Here is a 15,433-nt window from a genome sequence, read left to right on the forward strand (position 1 = left end):
AACTAAGTATGTTCAATTCCTTCCCTCTGACCTGCCATGCCTACAGAGTTCTACCAAGCATCTATAGAAATTTCAACAGAAATCAGGTGGGGCTTAGACTTGTTTGCCAAAGGAGGTGTGCTTTCGACTTTTAAAAGGAAGTGTTGCTTCATCTGATAGGTAATGAGAGCCTCTTTGTGCAAAGCAGTATCCAGGCTGAACAACGGGTTGGGTATGTGAAAGGTGTCAGGTTTGGGCAGATAGCTCAAGACTTGACATTAAAGTCAGAGAGGACCATGAGACACCCACCCTAAGCCCCGCCCTCCCCATGGCCCTGTGTCAGAGACTAGTCTTGGGCCAGGGTGATGATGGCTGACTGCCCATGGTGAATAGCACACCTTCCAGCCTTCCATGTGTTCTCACTTGTTTTTGCCTTGACTTTGGAGATAAGCCTGATTCTTTATCAGTGGCAGGCCAGGGTCCACAGAGGGGAAGTGAGGTGTCCAGAGTATTTGTGTAAGAGAGGAACAATGCAAAGAACAGAAGCCACAGCTCCAGCTGGGGGCTTGGCTTTTATCAGCTCCTTCTAAGATGTTTTATTTTTATAACCAAGAATTGCTTTAAAAAAGAAGACTGCTTCCCTTCCCCACCCAGAGGCAGCCCTGCTCTTTGTGGTACATGGGGCTCCAATGTTGGGCTTGTGACTATCCCTTACCTGATGCTTAGTCATTCAGTACCCACTATCCCCTTTGCAAGTGATGAAACTGAAGCCGTCACCCATTCCAGCATACCAGAATCCGGGTTCGAATTCTGCCTGGGACTTCAAGTCTGATGCTCATATTTTCAGCATTTCCATGTCAAGAAATCCCACAAGCCTTAGTCATTCCTCACACATAAATCTACAAATATCTCTCATGTGCTCCAAACAGCAAGCCTTTTGGCCCATTTCCCTGCTTCCTTCTCTTTTTTCCCTTTTCTGTGAAAAAGTCTTCACACAAGTTTCTGTGGCACAACAGAGTCAGAAAATGGGGGTATTCCCATTACCCAGCACTCTGGTAATAGGGAGCCACAGCATTGTCTGCATGCCATTAGTGGTTTCTCATGTGCAAACAATTGAAATGTGGTGCAATCCACTTAGCACGTCAACTCCAGTGCACGTAATTTAATCTATTTCTGATGGATCAGAAGACACTGTAAAGATCATGTAGTGCCTTTGACTCATCATTATCAACATTAATTACCATCTTACCATGGATAAGTGGAAATACCACTTTTAGAGAGTTCTAGTTAATAAGACACTAAATAGAGAGTTCACTGGAAATCAGAATTTAGAGAAGAACATTAGAGAATTGTGGACCCATATACTAAAGGGTCCTCATAACTCAGTGACTTTGTTATTGAATGTTCTTTGGGATTCTCTGAACCTTAATGTTCTCATTTAGGAAATGAGAATTTTTTTCACTACCAAACTGCGATAAAAATGAATGTGTAGATTAAGGAACCGTTGAGGCTTTATCTCAAATTTAATTGCATTCAAACTTAAAATACATGTACCTATTGGGTGGACTTTGGACATTTTTTTGAAATGGTGAGATAAAGCAGCTGAGTCATTGACAACACTGTAAGTGATTACTAGCTTGTGTTATCCTCTAACCCTCTCTATTTCATAAAACATTTCTCTGTGATGAATAACTATTGTTTACCAAATTATTATTAAAAGCCCCTAATTAAATATCTCATGAAGTAAAAATCACAGACTGCTTAAATGTGAGTATTACCATATTTACTCACTTAATAGCTGTGTGTCCTGGGCCCTTGGCTTGCCCTCCTCAGGGGCACAAAAGGTACACGCATTTCACAAGGGAGGAAGCCCTGGGGTACAGAGACTCCAGGGTGCAGGCCTTTGGCTGATATGCCACAGTCACTGGAGGAGTAAAGAAGGTTGACCCCTTGAACAAACCTGTTACTTCTGGCCCAAGAAGTGCAGCTTCTGTGGCCACATGCTTCTTCCCCATGTGGGCCTTTGGTCAGAGCTAGAGCACCCAATAATGGTGATCTATCTGTACTGCCCCCCGTGGTGACCTCCAGTTAGGTGCACAACAATCCTTTTATAGGCACTGTGGCCCCACGCCTCAGGGAGCTTATGTGCCCAATATGAGGCCCCTGGAGATGCCATGCCTAATCAAAACAGTCCCTAGAAATGCTCCAAACCACATTGCATTAATTCCTTTCGTTCGTTCTGGTTCATTTAGACGAAGTCTGGTCACTTAGGAATGTTTTCGGGGATACCGTAAGTGCTAGAAACGGACACATAGTTCATGAATGTCTTCTGTCCCCTCATGCTGCTACCCACAGCACACCTGAGGAGCCTGCATGGCCCATCAGGCAAGGGTGAGTGGGGAGGGAGGGAGGCCTCAGACACCTCACAGAAGCCTCAGAAACTGAGGCTCTCAGCTTTTGGGATGACTCTTATCGCCTGGCCTGCTGTGGCAGCAGGGGATTCGCAAGCCAGATTGTATCTTTACTGCCAGCATTTTAAGCCTGCCCTTCTGGGTTTTCCTTCTGGATGCTTCTCTCAGTTGGGGGATTATCTGTTTTGCAGGAAGCTGTGGGAGACCGCATTCCTGTTCTTCTGCTGGGCAATAAAATTGACAATGAGAAAGAGCGGGAAGTTCCCCGAGGCCTTGGAGAGAAGCTTGCCAAGGTAAAGAGCAAACTTTCCATCTCTCTAGACAGGGTACGAGCCCGAGGACAGTCAGGCAAGTGCCCAAGAGCCTTGGTGGGAGCCTTCCCTGGAAGCCCCCTGGGAAGGAAGCAAGTGGGCAAGATGGGTGTCCTGGCATCGTGGGAATGGCATGTGGATGCCCGTGCATGTGGAACTTTCTGTAGAAAGTCACACATTGCAAGATAGAGCTGGCTAGGAATGACTAGGTGGTATGGGGAATTTTCCCAAACACTTTTCCCTGGAACTCAGAATGATAGATTCTTAGATAGTAGGAGGTTACTTCTTTAAATCCCCTATCTGATCTTTGAATGCCTTCCTCTGTGTTTCCACTTGATCACCTTCAGGGATGAAACACTCTCTGTAAGGCAGACTGTTCTTTGAACAGCTGTGTTCACGAGTTTATCCATTCTGATCAATATTGAGTCCAAAAGCGGTGAACCCAAGATAAACTCAGAGCATGCCCTCAAAACTTTACCATTAAAATAAGCATCAGCCCTCTTACCCACGCTGGGGGCCAATAAGGCTTGTTGGAAATCAGGCACAAACAGTGGCACTCCTTGGCTGTTTCTACTGCCTCCGAGTGCTTTTCAGGAACCTGTGTGTCTGAGAAGGTGGGGGTGCTTTCCAGCCCTAGGATTCCATATCTCTTAGTGTGCTTGCTCTAAACAGGCACTCATGGGACACCTGGGTGGCTCAGTTGGTTAAGCATCCGACTTTTGATTTCAGCCAGGTCATTATCCCAAGGTCATGGGATCAATCCCCACGTTGGGCTCTGTGCTAAGCGTGGAGTTGGCTTGAGGTTCTTTCTCTTTCTCCCTCCACCCCTTCTCTTTCTCTCTCTTTCTCTCAAACTAAAAAAAATAATAATAATAGGGGTGCCTGGGTGGCTCAGTCAGTTAAATATCCAACTCTTGTTTCCGGCTCAGGTCATGATCTCACAGTTGTGAGTTCGAGCCCCACATTGGGCTCCGCACTGACAGTGGGAAACCTGCTTGGAGTTCTCTCTCTCCCTCTCTCTCTCTCTGCCCCTCCCCTGCTCGCATGCTTTCTCACTCTCTCTCAAAATAAAGAAATAAACATTGAAAAATACTAATAAATAAATAAACAAACAGGGACTTGTGACCCCAGAGGTCAGGAAAATGGGCACAGATGGTAAGAGTCAAGTAAAAAAGGAGCAGGAAGGGTTTGGCAGGTGTTCCTGCGAAGGGTCAGAGGGTAGCCACATGTCTGCAGTCCCTTACCCACAATGCTCACAATACTGAAACAGAAAGGTTTCTAGTGTTTTGTCTGGCAGAAAAATCTGACCAGGACTGACATGAAGCCATTTATGGTCTTTTTGTTTACCTCACTTGGATGAATTTTCCTATGTTTCAAGAAATATTAATATGTTTGATCATAGGGTGCTATCCCAGACCAACTGAGGGTAATATATAGTATATACATCTGTTATTTTTGTGAAACTCAGAGTCTCTGGATTCCAAAGTACATCTATATCCAAGGAGTTTGATTAATGAACTGCAGGCCTGTATATTTATCATCCCATTTTTTTTCCCTTTTTATTCTTTTTTTTTTTTTTTTTGGTCAGTTAAAAAACGAACATACAAGCAAATGAGGCTCAGAGCAGTTAAGTGATTAATTCGAGTGATCGTACAGGTCCTCAGGGGTGGAGTCAAGACTTGAAGCTGGAAGGTGGATCATGCCTTCCAATTCTAGATCCTATGTACTCTCCCTCCTCCCACCGTGAAGTCTTCATTCTTCCAAAGACTGACCCAGAGTCTGGCTGTGGCACAAGTGTGGACAGGGGTAGGATCTGGGCCTCTGGGGTGTGAACCAGGAAAGCTGAACTGGGGGCCAGTGTCTAGAGCCTCCTGATCTGCAAGCCACAGAAGTGTCCTCATTCAGTGCCTTCATCCCTACAGGGCATCAGCCTCCAGAGTTTCATGCCAATAGCAATGTCCTAAGGAAGCAGGAAATCTATTAACAGGAGTGATAAATGGATATAATGATGAGGCTTAGCCAAGAGCCCCCACCACGCAGGCAGCACAGCCTCTGCATCCTGAAGTGATCGACAACTGTCCTGTGACACGAATGCTGACAGCCTAGGCAGCTGGAATAGTAATTAACTGGTGTGAAGGAGAATTCCCACTGGTGTACCTCAGTGACATCTGCCCCAAAGTTCACGGAATGCCGGTGTTCTGGGCAAAACAAGCTGCTGGGAGGCCTGCCATTAACTCAATAAGTCACTGAATGAACTGACCTGCCCTTTATACTATGCCCTTGGTTTCCCTGCCTGTGCATTGTGGAGAATGTGGTGCATCTTGGCCTTTGTTCCTCTGCCTGCACCACAGGCTGGTGTGAAAAGGAAATGGGCATCTACATACCTCAGAGCAATTTGTGAAAGCGTGAAGCACTAAGGCAGCATACTGTTTGGTGTTTTACAATTGTTATAGCTCACCTGGGAGATGCTTACAGAACTTGCATTAGGCAGGGAGCCTGAGGAGACTGAAATCAACCTTGAAGAGAGCAGGGATGGGGAGAGGAATTAAAGGGGACTGTGAGAGGAAGTGAGGCAGGCGGGCTGATGCAGATGGGGTGTTCTCCTCCCATGGGTCCCTCGAGCTCCCCCAGTACTCTCTTTTTGTCCCCTCTGCTTTATGGTTCTAGGAGAACAATCTGATCTTCTATGAATGCAGTGCCTATTCCGGTCACAACACCAAAGAGTCCCTACTTCATCTAGCCAGGTAAGGAAGGAGGCACATCCCAGCAAACAGAGTCTGGTGGGAAGCACTGCACTCACCCCTGAGAGGCCATTCCTCTGTCTGCCGAGCCTTCTGGGTAAAGGGGTTGGAGGCCTAGGGCTTTGTGTGGGATTCAGGGACAGCCCTCTGAAACACAATAGGGACAAAAAAGAAAGCCCCCTTGTGTCTTGCCCACCCCCCCATAGTCTTCTTCTGGGTCTTAAAAGCTGCCCTTTTCCCAGGGATCCTCTTTTTAAATGCAAATGCTTCCAGGAAAGGTCTTATCATAGGTCCCTGAACACTGGCTAATATCTTAGCAGGGATTAGCTGGCAGCCGGCAGGGAACAAGAACAGTTATAATATGGGCACGGGGGAGGGTGAGGAGAAGCCAGGGAGAGGAGGGGCTATTTGGGGGAACGAGAGGCATCTAAGGTGACAGCTCTCAAAGGGTTAGTTCCATCAAAAGACTGGTTTCATAAGCCTCCGCCTATACCAAAATTAAAAAAAAAAAAAAAAAAAAAGAACCATACAGGGCCCCATTTTCAATACTTGGAAATTCACTCATTTACCCATCTTGGCATTCATTTCATTCTATCTGTCCACCGACCTAACCATCCATACACCCAGTCACCTATCCACCCATCTACCTATTCATCCATCCACCCATCCATCTATCCATCTATCCACCTATTCCTCCAGTCTATCCACCCATCCATCCACCCATTCACACATCCATTTGTGCATCCCTACATGTATCCATTAGTTCACCAATGCATCCATCCATCCATCCATCCATCCAACAAATACTTAATAGTGCCCATTTTGGGTCCAGTGCTCATTCTGGGGAATTTTGTAAATATTTTCATTTGATTAATTAAGAACCCAGAATAACATTTTCTACGCATTGGAGAGACTGTGGAGTTATGGAAGACCATGAGGAAAGTTCTAGGCTTTTTTCTGCCACTGATTCTGGGGTAAAGTAAGTCTACCTCTCTGAGATTTGCCCCCAGCATAGGAACATCAATCATACCCTCTCTGCCTACTCAGACTGTTGTAAAATCAAAAGGGATGCTTAAGGTGAAAGCACATTGAGAGTATAAAGCAGGGATAAGATACTTACCACTATTTTTAATTCTTCACCTCCTACATTTAATCTGCAACTGTGGCAACATGGGACAGACCTTCTATAGAGTTAATAACCAAGAAGTATCTTCTTTGAGTCTCTACTGTGTGCCAGGTACTACGATAGGCTACAGAGACACAGAGACAAAGTATATAGTCTCTGCCTTCAAGCAGCTTTCTCACCTCAGGGAGCCAACAAAGGAAGCAGTGCATTATGACATGGGGTGATGGGGTTTTTACAGAGGAATGGTCAAAATGCTGTCAGGGGCACTTACATCACCTGGAAAATCTGGGGAGGCTTCTTTGAGGAGGTGTCATGAAGGATCCATATTGGTTAAACTTTGTCTTTACAAATTATGGTTATGTACCTGCACTTCCCAGGGGGAGACTTTGAAAACTCTGATGCTCTGGTGATGTTGGGTTCCCTCCTTATCATCCAGATGGCCTATATATAACCCAATGGCCTAGCAGCTCTTCTCTACTGACACTATACCTTCCCCTCTCCCAGGATCCTCAAGAAACAAGAAGATACAGCAAGAGAGGACACCATACAGGTTGACCGCTCTGCCAAAAAGAAATCCTGCTGTGGCTGATAGGAGTCCTCCTAGGACTGTTCCACCCAGGCCTGGGGTCCTAGGACCTACCCTGAATCCTGCACATAGGCTCCCACTTGGATGCCTCCACCATAACCCGCCCAAACCTTTGTCTGTGTCAGTGACTTGCCTCCACCAACAGGAGGGGAAGCACATCTAGTCAGGAAAGCTGCTCTTGGAGCATTTTGAAATCTTCTCTCTCTTCTCTCTCTAGACCCCAGATGTCCATTTTTCCCCCAGCTTGGATTTGTGGGGAAAAGAAACAGATGGGATTTTCCAGAAAAATCACCACATGCCTTCTCCACCTCCCTTCTGCTCCCCTTGCCCTTTGGAGCTGCAGCACTGTGGTTGCCATGGCAACTGTGCAGGGCAGACTTGCTGCTTCCTGTAGGCCAAAGATAAAGCACTTGGGCAGGATAAAGCCAGGATGGTTGGTCTTCCCTTGGCTCCTCGGGACATCAATGGGATGCTCTTGGCATATGCTTCGTGGACCTTGAGATGCCCACACAGGTTGAGAAAAGCAAGCCAGGGCACCCACATTCTATTCCACACCCCACCTCCAGGGGCCCTGCTTCTTGCCAGGCTGCAGAAACCAGCCTCTAAGCAGCCAGCATGTCTACTGTATTTGTTCCCTTGGGGTCTCGGGAACAGTGCCTTACAAGAAACCCACAGCCTTTTCTCTCAACCACCCACCCATGACCCTGACTCCAGGGTGGACTGCGGGTGATTTAAGTATTAAGTGTGTGCCCATGATTAGGGAGAGGGCTTCCTTCCTACTTAACTTTCACTAAGAGATGAAAAGAAAATTAGGGAGAAAAACCCATCTGCTGCTAAACAGAGCAACCATTTCTGGAGTATAAATAAGGTATACATAGCTCTGTGAAAGCCATTTTCCAATGTTTCTCAAAATAGCTCTTCGGAAAATTGTACATGATGATTAATGGGATAGATTGACATGCAGGCAGTGAGACCCAGCACCAGGTCCACAGTTACTGACTTCATTTTATTTTATTTTATTTTTCCAGAGGACTGTATTACAAAAAAGAAAGTGAGGCCGTGGTGTTGACATATAGCTGGTGTTTAAGAAGTAAGCAGAGTATAGCTATAGGCTTCAGCATCCCTGTGACTCTACCAGCACAGGGCACTCACATTGAGGGGAATGATCTGGGCCCATGTATTGTTCCTTTGTCTGGGTAGTGGTGAGTTTCCAGCCCCAGCAGTGCTCCAGCATCACTGGGGTGGAGGGTGCTGGTAAAGGCATTCTCGCCCTGGGTGGGGAGCTTGGGTGAAAAGATCATAAAGATCACTGCATATTACTGCTCTAGGGCTGCAGGCCCAGCCCCACAGGGAAGTGAGTGGTACCCACACCCAATCAGAACATGTAAGAATAGAGAGGAGCAGAAAGTGTCCACAGGCCTCCAAGAAGATTCAAGACAACTGTGCACAGCCAGCCAGGCAGAAAAGAATCCTCTGGTCAGAGTTCCCTGTAGCCTCCACCCCAGACTCCTAAAAGCATCAGTGCCCTGTGGGTCACCAGGCAAGTGCCTGCCTCCTTTTCGTAGGCTTTTCTTTCCCCCATTTAGTGCTTGGAGGCACCAGGGAGCCCACGGAGGGTGTAGAACAAAAGCCAGCACTAAGTACCAGGAGGTGCCCCATGGTCTTGGGCAAGTCAGCTCCCTGCCTGGGCCCCCTTCCCATCAGTAAAATGAAGCGTGGGCTATTCGACACTTCTGGCTCTTCCTGCTCAGAATGCTTATGATGACAGTAGGGGCTCTGGCCCCTAGTCCAAATTTGAAGGGAACTCACAGGAAATTCCTTTCTCTAAGAGAGGGCACTGGTGATGGTCTCATTAGTGGGATGCAGGGGATCACCCAGAAGTAGCCCTCCAATATCTGTGTGGGTGTGTGTGTTGCTGTGTGATTATATGTTATGGGGAGGGTGCAGAAAGAGGGTAGGGATAGCCATAAAGAAAGCAAACCAACTCTCCTGCTTCTGAAAACAAAAAAGCAGAGATGGCAACTGGAATTTATGGGTCAGGCAGGCTATACCTGGAGTTGCCCAGCCCACACATGCTTTTATCCCCTATACCTAGTCCCTGGTTTGGGGCTGCATTTGTCCACTTCAGAAAAGTGCATCTAGGGGTTACAGCAGGGTGGAGTGATCCTAGTGCTGACCCACCAAGTAAACCCCCACAGATCCTCAAAGGTCCAGGCAGAAAGAAGAGAGTAGGAAAGGTCTTTAGGCCCCTGCTGCTTCTTTTTCCAACTCCACTTGAGACAACTATGCATGATGGCACCTCAGAGAGACTCTGAGAAATTCTGTGTCCCCAGATCAAAGCATCCCCCCTCTCCCCATTCCTTTTAAGCTATCATAGTGATCAAAGACACCCCGGTGGCTGTGAGCCTGTCCCAGGGCCTGGCAGAGTGCTGTCGGGGAAACCTCTGGTTCCATCCTATTTTCATTGCTAAAATGGCCTTGAGCAAGTCACCTGAACAGGTTTCATGTTTAGCTGTAGGTTGGAGGTTTCAATGTCTACTTTCCATGGATATTTTAAGTATTAAACGAGGCAATGAATGTGAAATACTTAACGCAGTGCCCAGCACATAATAGGTACTAACAAGTACCGGCTATTATTGTTGTCAACATTGAGTCACTGCCCAGGCCATCATTAGCCTTGCCCTAATTTCAGATTTAGAACCAGCTAACACTAATCATGTACCCATAAGTGAGGGCTTTCACAAATACTACCTCATTTGAGTACCCAATTGCCCTGCTCATTTGCCTGGCTTATGAACTTGTTTTCAGTATTGCCTCCTGGCCCTGATCTTTTTTGTTCCTGTGGGTTTCCTGGCTTTCCAAACACCCATATCTTACCAGTGTCTGTGGTATGGTTTCAGCCCACAGTCCATTCTGCTTCCCTCCCTGTGGTTCTCCAGGACTCAGACAGCAGCTCAGACCTGGTGCCAGGGTGTTTACCTAAGAATGACCTGTGCTCATCACAATCCTTGGCCCCACATTTTTCTCCCCTGTTCTGACTCCTTGTGCTCCTTCTGGTATCTGCTGCTGCCCTCAGCCCCAAGTTGTCCCCAAGAACTTCAGCACCAAACCAAAGCCCTAGTTATTTTGCTGCTTGTCTAGCATTTGTCTTTCTTGACAGTCCCTGAAGTCTTTTCTGATCCTCCGTGATACACTAGCTTTCTTCCACTTCTCCCCATCCTGTACTTTTCCTCTGTTCTTAACATTTCCACCCAATCTTGGACTCCCCTTTTCCCTACTCTCCACACCCTGGGCCCACTCCAGGCCATAACTGTATGTTCTATCAAAAATAGCTCAACTTTTGTCTCTGTCACTAGCAGTCAATGCTCTAAAGGAGCTTAAACAAATTTCAGCTAAGATATTAATGCAATTGGTGGTTTAAGGGCTATGTATATACTTTAACAAAAAATTAAAGGAGGCAAAACTTTATCTCAAGGGAATAAATTCCTAATGGTCATGGGGGTCAAAGATTTAAGACAGAACTGCCTTCCCCTAACACAATTTGCTTCAACCTATTTCTAGGTTCATATAGGTTTATAATTGTTACATCTTCTTTATGAATTGACCCTTTATCATTATAAGGTGTCTTTCTTGCCTTTAGTAACAATTTTTGTCTTAAAGTCTATTTTGTCTAATATCAGTATAGCCACACCAGCTCTCACTTTCTGCCTATTTATGCTTTTAAATCTAAACTAAGTCTCTTGTAGACAGCATGTAGTTGGATTGTGGTTTTTTTGGGGGGGATTGCTTTTTGTTTTTGTTTTTTATTTTAGAAAGAGAGAGAGAGAGCACATGAGTGAGAGAGAGAAGCAGAGGGAAAGAGAAAGACACAGGGCTCAATCCCATGATCCTGGGATCATGACCTGGGCCAAAATGAAGAGTGAGATGCTCAACCAACTGAGCCACCCAGATGCCCCTTGATCATGTTTTAAATCTATTCTTCCAATCTCTGCCCTTTAATTGGAGAGTTTGCTATGTTTACATTTAATATAATGGGTAAAGTAAGATTTAGTGTCTACCATTTTGCTAGTTCTTTTCTATATTTTATATTCTTTGTTCTTCTGTTTCTCCATTACTGCTTTCTCTTGTGTTAAATAATTAATTTCTAGTGCACTATTTTAATACCATTCCATTCACTATATATATTTTAACTTATTTTCTTGGTGACTGCCCTGTAAGTAACCATTAATATCTCAATTTATAGCAATCTAGTTTGGATTAATACCAACTTAATTTCAATATTACACAAAACTTTGCTCCTCTATAGTTCCATGCCCCCCTCTCATATGTTGTTATTGTCACAAATTATATCTTTATACATTTTGTTCCCATCAACGTAGATTTATTGCTATTGATTTATGCAGTTCTCTTTTAAATCAGATTTTAAAAGGAGTTATAAACAAAAAATACATTCATACCATTTTCTGTATTTAATTACGTAATTATTTTTACTAGTGCTCTTTTTTTCTTCATGTTGATTCAAGTTACTATCTAGAGCCTTTTCACTTCACCAATATTTCTTATAGGAAAAACCCCTCTCAGTTTTGTTTACATGAAAATGTTGATTTATCCTTCAGTTTTGAAGGATAGTTTTGTCCGATTTTGAACTTCTGGTTGACAGCGTTTTTGCCCCTTTGCTACTTTGAATATACCATGCCTAGTTTCTGGCCCCCATGGTTTCTAATGAGAAATTACCTGTTAATCTTATTGAAGCTCTTTTGTGTATGTTGAATTGCTTTTGTTTTGCTGCTTTCAAAATTCTTATTTTTTTTTGGTTTTCAGCAATTTGATTTTGATGTGTCTAGCTGGAGGTCTTTTTGAGTTTATCCTACTTGGAGTTTGTGTAGCATCTTGGTTGGTTTCCATCAAATTTGGGGAGTTTTTGGTCATTATTTCCTTAAGTATTCTTTATACCCTTTTCCCCCTCTCCTTTCCTTCTCCTGTAATGCATATGTTGGCATGCTCGATGGTGTCCCACAGGTTTCAGAGGTTTTGTTCATTCTTTTCTTCATTGTTTTTTGTGTTCTTCAGACTGCATAATCTCACTTGCCCTATATTCAAGTTCACTGATTCTTTCTTCTGCCTGCTGAAATATGCTATTGGGACCCTCTAGTGAATTTTTTTTTCCATTGTACTTTTCAACTTCAGAATTTCTATTTGGTCCTTCTTATAATTTGTATATCTTTATTGATTCTCTCTATTTGGTGGGATTTTGTTCTCATGATTTCCTTTAGTTCTTTAGACATGGTTTCCTTTAGGTCTTTGAACATATTTAAGTAACTCACTTAAAATTTCAGAGACCTCACATTAGTAGCCACCTGCACTGTGTACAAATCAAGTTCTGCTTGGCAGTCATTGCTTCCTTCCTCATACTTCACACAACATAGCCAGAACTTGTCTCATTCCTTAACCCAACCTCAAACCTCCTACCTACAGCCTTACCTGACTTCAGGATTGGAGGAGGGATATGAAACTCAAAAGTCTTTCAGATCTGAGAACTGTCCCCTCCACCTTGAGCTCCTTCATGTCCTGCTGGAGATGTACTGCCCAAGGAAGTGTCCAGCTCCTGGAGGAAGTGACGGGAGGCCAGAAATCCTCAGGCAGTGTTTTCTTTCCTGCCAGGAATCCAGACATTCCATAAAGCTTCACTCAGAAGGGATGGGGGATGGGAAGGGAGGAACTACAGATCAGAAGTGTTTAATTACTTCAAAATAATGAAATCACAGTACATAAGCATACAGAAACAAAGATATAAGCAACTTCTTGGTGACTGGGCTTAGGAGCACTGTCACCTCTCCTCCCATTATTTGGGGAAAAGAAATTTGCTACACAAAGCCCAGCCAAGTTTAGTCAAAAATCTATAGGATTTTACTTTATTAGTTATTTCTTCCCTTCTTATCTGGTGTGTGTGTGTGTGTGTGTGTGTGTGTGTGTGTCAGGGTGAGGGGTAGGGATGATGAGGGGTAGGGGTAGGGTTGCCAGGATGTAGGATCTTTCTAAACTTTCCCCACTTCCTAACTTTATTAATGTTTCTATTAATAACTATGTTAATTATCCACAGTAACAAACATCATAGCTCCAACTTTCACACAATTCAGTGGAGCCAGTTTCAGTGAAGTGGCCTACTTAGGAAGAACCTTCCTGGAAATGATGGGGGTTGGGAAACCATATGGTGCTTGGCAGAGGACCTGAAATCAATGTAGAAGCTGAGAAGCATTGGTGAGGCTGTGTCATTTATCATCCTGGAGTAGGACTGAGTCAAGTCCAAGAACTGACCCTCTCTCAGGGCTGGAACTTCATCAGCACTTTGGCTCTGATTCAGAAGTGGTACTTGCACTCTGTTGACATAGCAGTAGGAGACTCCCAGCAAATGAGGACTCTTCGGGCCATGGAGGTCTGTGCGATCATAATGAATTATGACTGGATCCATCTGACCTATAAAAGTAAATACTACCCATGAAAACACTGCATTACTCAGCAAAGATCCCCAAAGAACATGGGCAGAAGGAATGGGATTTTTTTTAACTTGGAATTGAAACATGTAGAGCTCAAGGAATCTCATAATGAATTTGAGTAACATGACTGTGGAACTAGAATTCACTGAGCATGTGTAGTGCCAGGTCAAGGACAGAGTGTCAGGGTGTGATTTAACATCCAGTCCATAGGCACCCCCAGGCCATTCTGTAATGATACTGTGTTGTGCTTATTTATACACACTACCCACAGGGCTCTGATAAGTGAAATGCGCTGGACTGAGCTCCCGAGGGCAGAAGCATTAATCTCTGCCTCATGCTAGGCACAGTGTCTGGCAAACAGTGTTTGCCTTATAGGAGCAGTTGAGAACAGAGCATCATTTCTCAAGAACAAGGCCCACCACTTGGTGAGCCACTCCACTGGAGCCCCAGTTCCCAGAAGCTGGGTGACTGGGTCCCTGTGGTCTGTTGCAACCCATGGGGTTGCCTTGCTGGTTCAAATGAGCTGCTGCTTCTGGCACTCGAAACAGTGCTGAGAAGTATTCCAGCTGCTGTGATTCAGTTCCATTTCAGACAGTGTGATGCCCATCAAAGCATTCCATCTCATCACCCTGCAGCCTCCCCAGCCGTTGCTAGTAGCAATCCATTACCCTCAGGCAGCTCAACAACTCAATTTGACTTGGGCTCCATGCCTCTGTGCATAAAAGATGCTTCCCTGCCTGGCTCTCTTCCTTCCTGGTATGGAATGGGCCATCTTTACCCAGGCTGTGCCTCTCCCAGATGTTTTCTCTAACCCCTGAAGACCTGCCCAGAATAAGAACCTGTACACAAGTTGTGTGGCCTTAGGCAAAACCTGGAACTGCGTGGTGCTCTGAGCCCCAGCTTCCACATCTGTAAAGTAGTGTTCTCTGTCTTACTGTCTGCTAGTGTGAAGGTCAAATGAGAACTCTGGGAAAAGGGTTTAGTCAACTGAAAGGCTCTAGACAAATGTCAGTTATTACATCATCATCTATCTCCCTGTGCAAGAGTCCAAAACAAAACAAAACAAAACAAAATAAGAAAGAAAGCCACACTTCTTGGTAACTGGGAGAAGCTGAGACCTCAGGTTAGAGCATCTCCTATTTCCCTGGGCTAGTAGAATAAGGAAAGCTTGCATTCCTTCAAGGTACAAACCTCTAAGAATGTTTTGTATCTTTCCATTCTGCTTTGTGGTGGGACGGGGGCCCAGCATCCAGGCTACAAGGTCCTCACTGGCAGGGTTCTGGTCTCATCCAATGTTTTTATTACCTAATAGACACTAGGTGTGGATGTGTAGATTTGTTGCTGAGTCAAGACTTCAGATCGTGTACTCTTAATTGAACCACCTTTAAATATATGGTTTGTAGACACTTTCCCTTTGGGACAATAAAAAGCTCTGGAGTTGGAGGGGAGTGCGGTTGCACACAAAATTGTGACTGTGTTCAGTGTCACTGAATTGTACGTTTGTAAATGGTTAAATGGTAAATTTTATGTTTTGTGTATTTTGCCACAATACAATTTTTTTTCAGAAAACACTTTCACACACATTTATGTTGCACGAATGAATGAAGGATTGACTCTCTTCAGTGTCCAACAACTGACAGTCTAAGGTACTGAGTGTTTGTCTCAGGTAATATCAGAGATGAGGGAGCAAGAAAGGAAGACACACTTAGCTTACTTAATGCCCTTGATGCTTCAGTGTACTCAAGGGAGGAAACACCTAGAAACCCACAGGTGTACACTAACATT

At 44.7% G+C, this 15,433-nt stretch overlaps 1 protein-coding gene across 4 annotated transcripts in view; it reads left to right on the forward strand.

Moving 5' to 3' along the window:
- CRACR2A (calcium release activated channel regulator 2A) overlaps positions 1-15,209 on the forward strand; it is a 141,024-nt gene extending 125,815 nt beyond the window's left edge. For 3 of the 4 annotated variants that reach the window (XM_086714287.1, XM_086714288.1, XM_086714286.1), the window contains 3 exons: positions 2,582-2,683; positions 5,369-5,445; positions 7,073-15,209. In XM_086714287.1, coding sequence (XP_086570413.1) covers positions 2,582-2,683; positions 5,369-5,445; positions 7,073-7,157 — 264 coding nt within the window. In that variant the 3' untranslated portion in view covers positions 7,158-15,209. Of the gene's footprint in view, positions 1-2,581; positions 2,684-5,368; positions 5,446-7,072 lie in introns of those variants that run through there. The other variant, XR_015253871.1, reaches the window with a different exon arrangement.
- The last annotated feature ends 224 nt before the right edge of the window (positions 15,210-15,433 follow it).

Source organism: Puma concolor, chromosome B4, assembly GCF_028749965.1.
Source record: "Puma concolor isolate L17-30 chromosome B4, mPumCon1.1.hap2, whole genome shotgun sequence".
NCBI classification, from domain to species: Eukaryota; Metazoa; Chordata; class Mammalia; order Carnivora; family Felidae; genus Puma; species Puma concolor.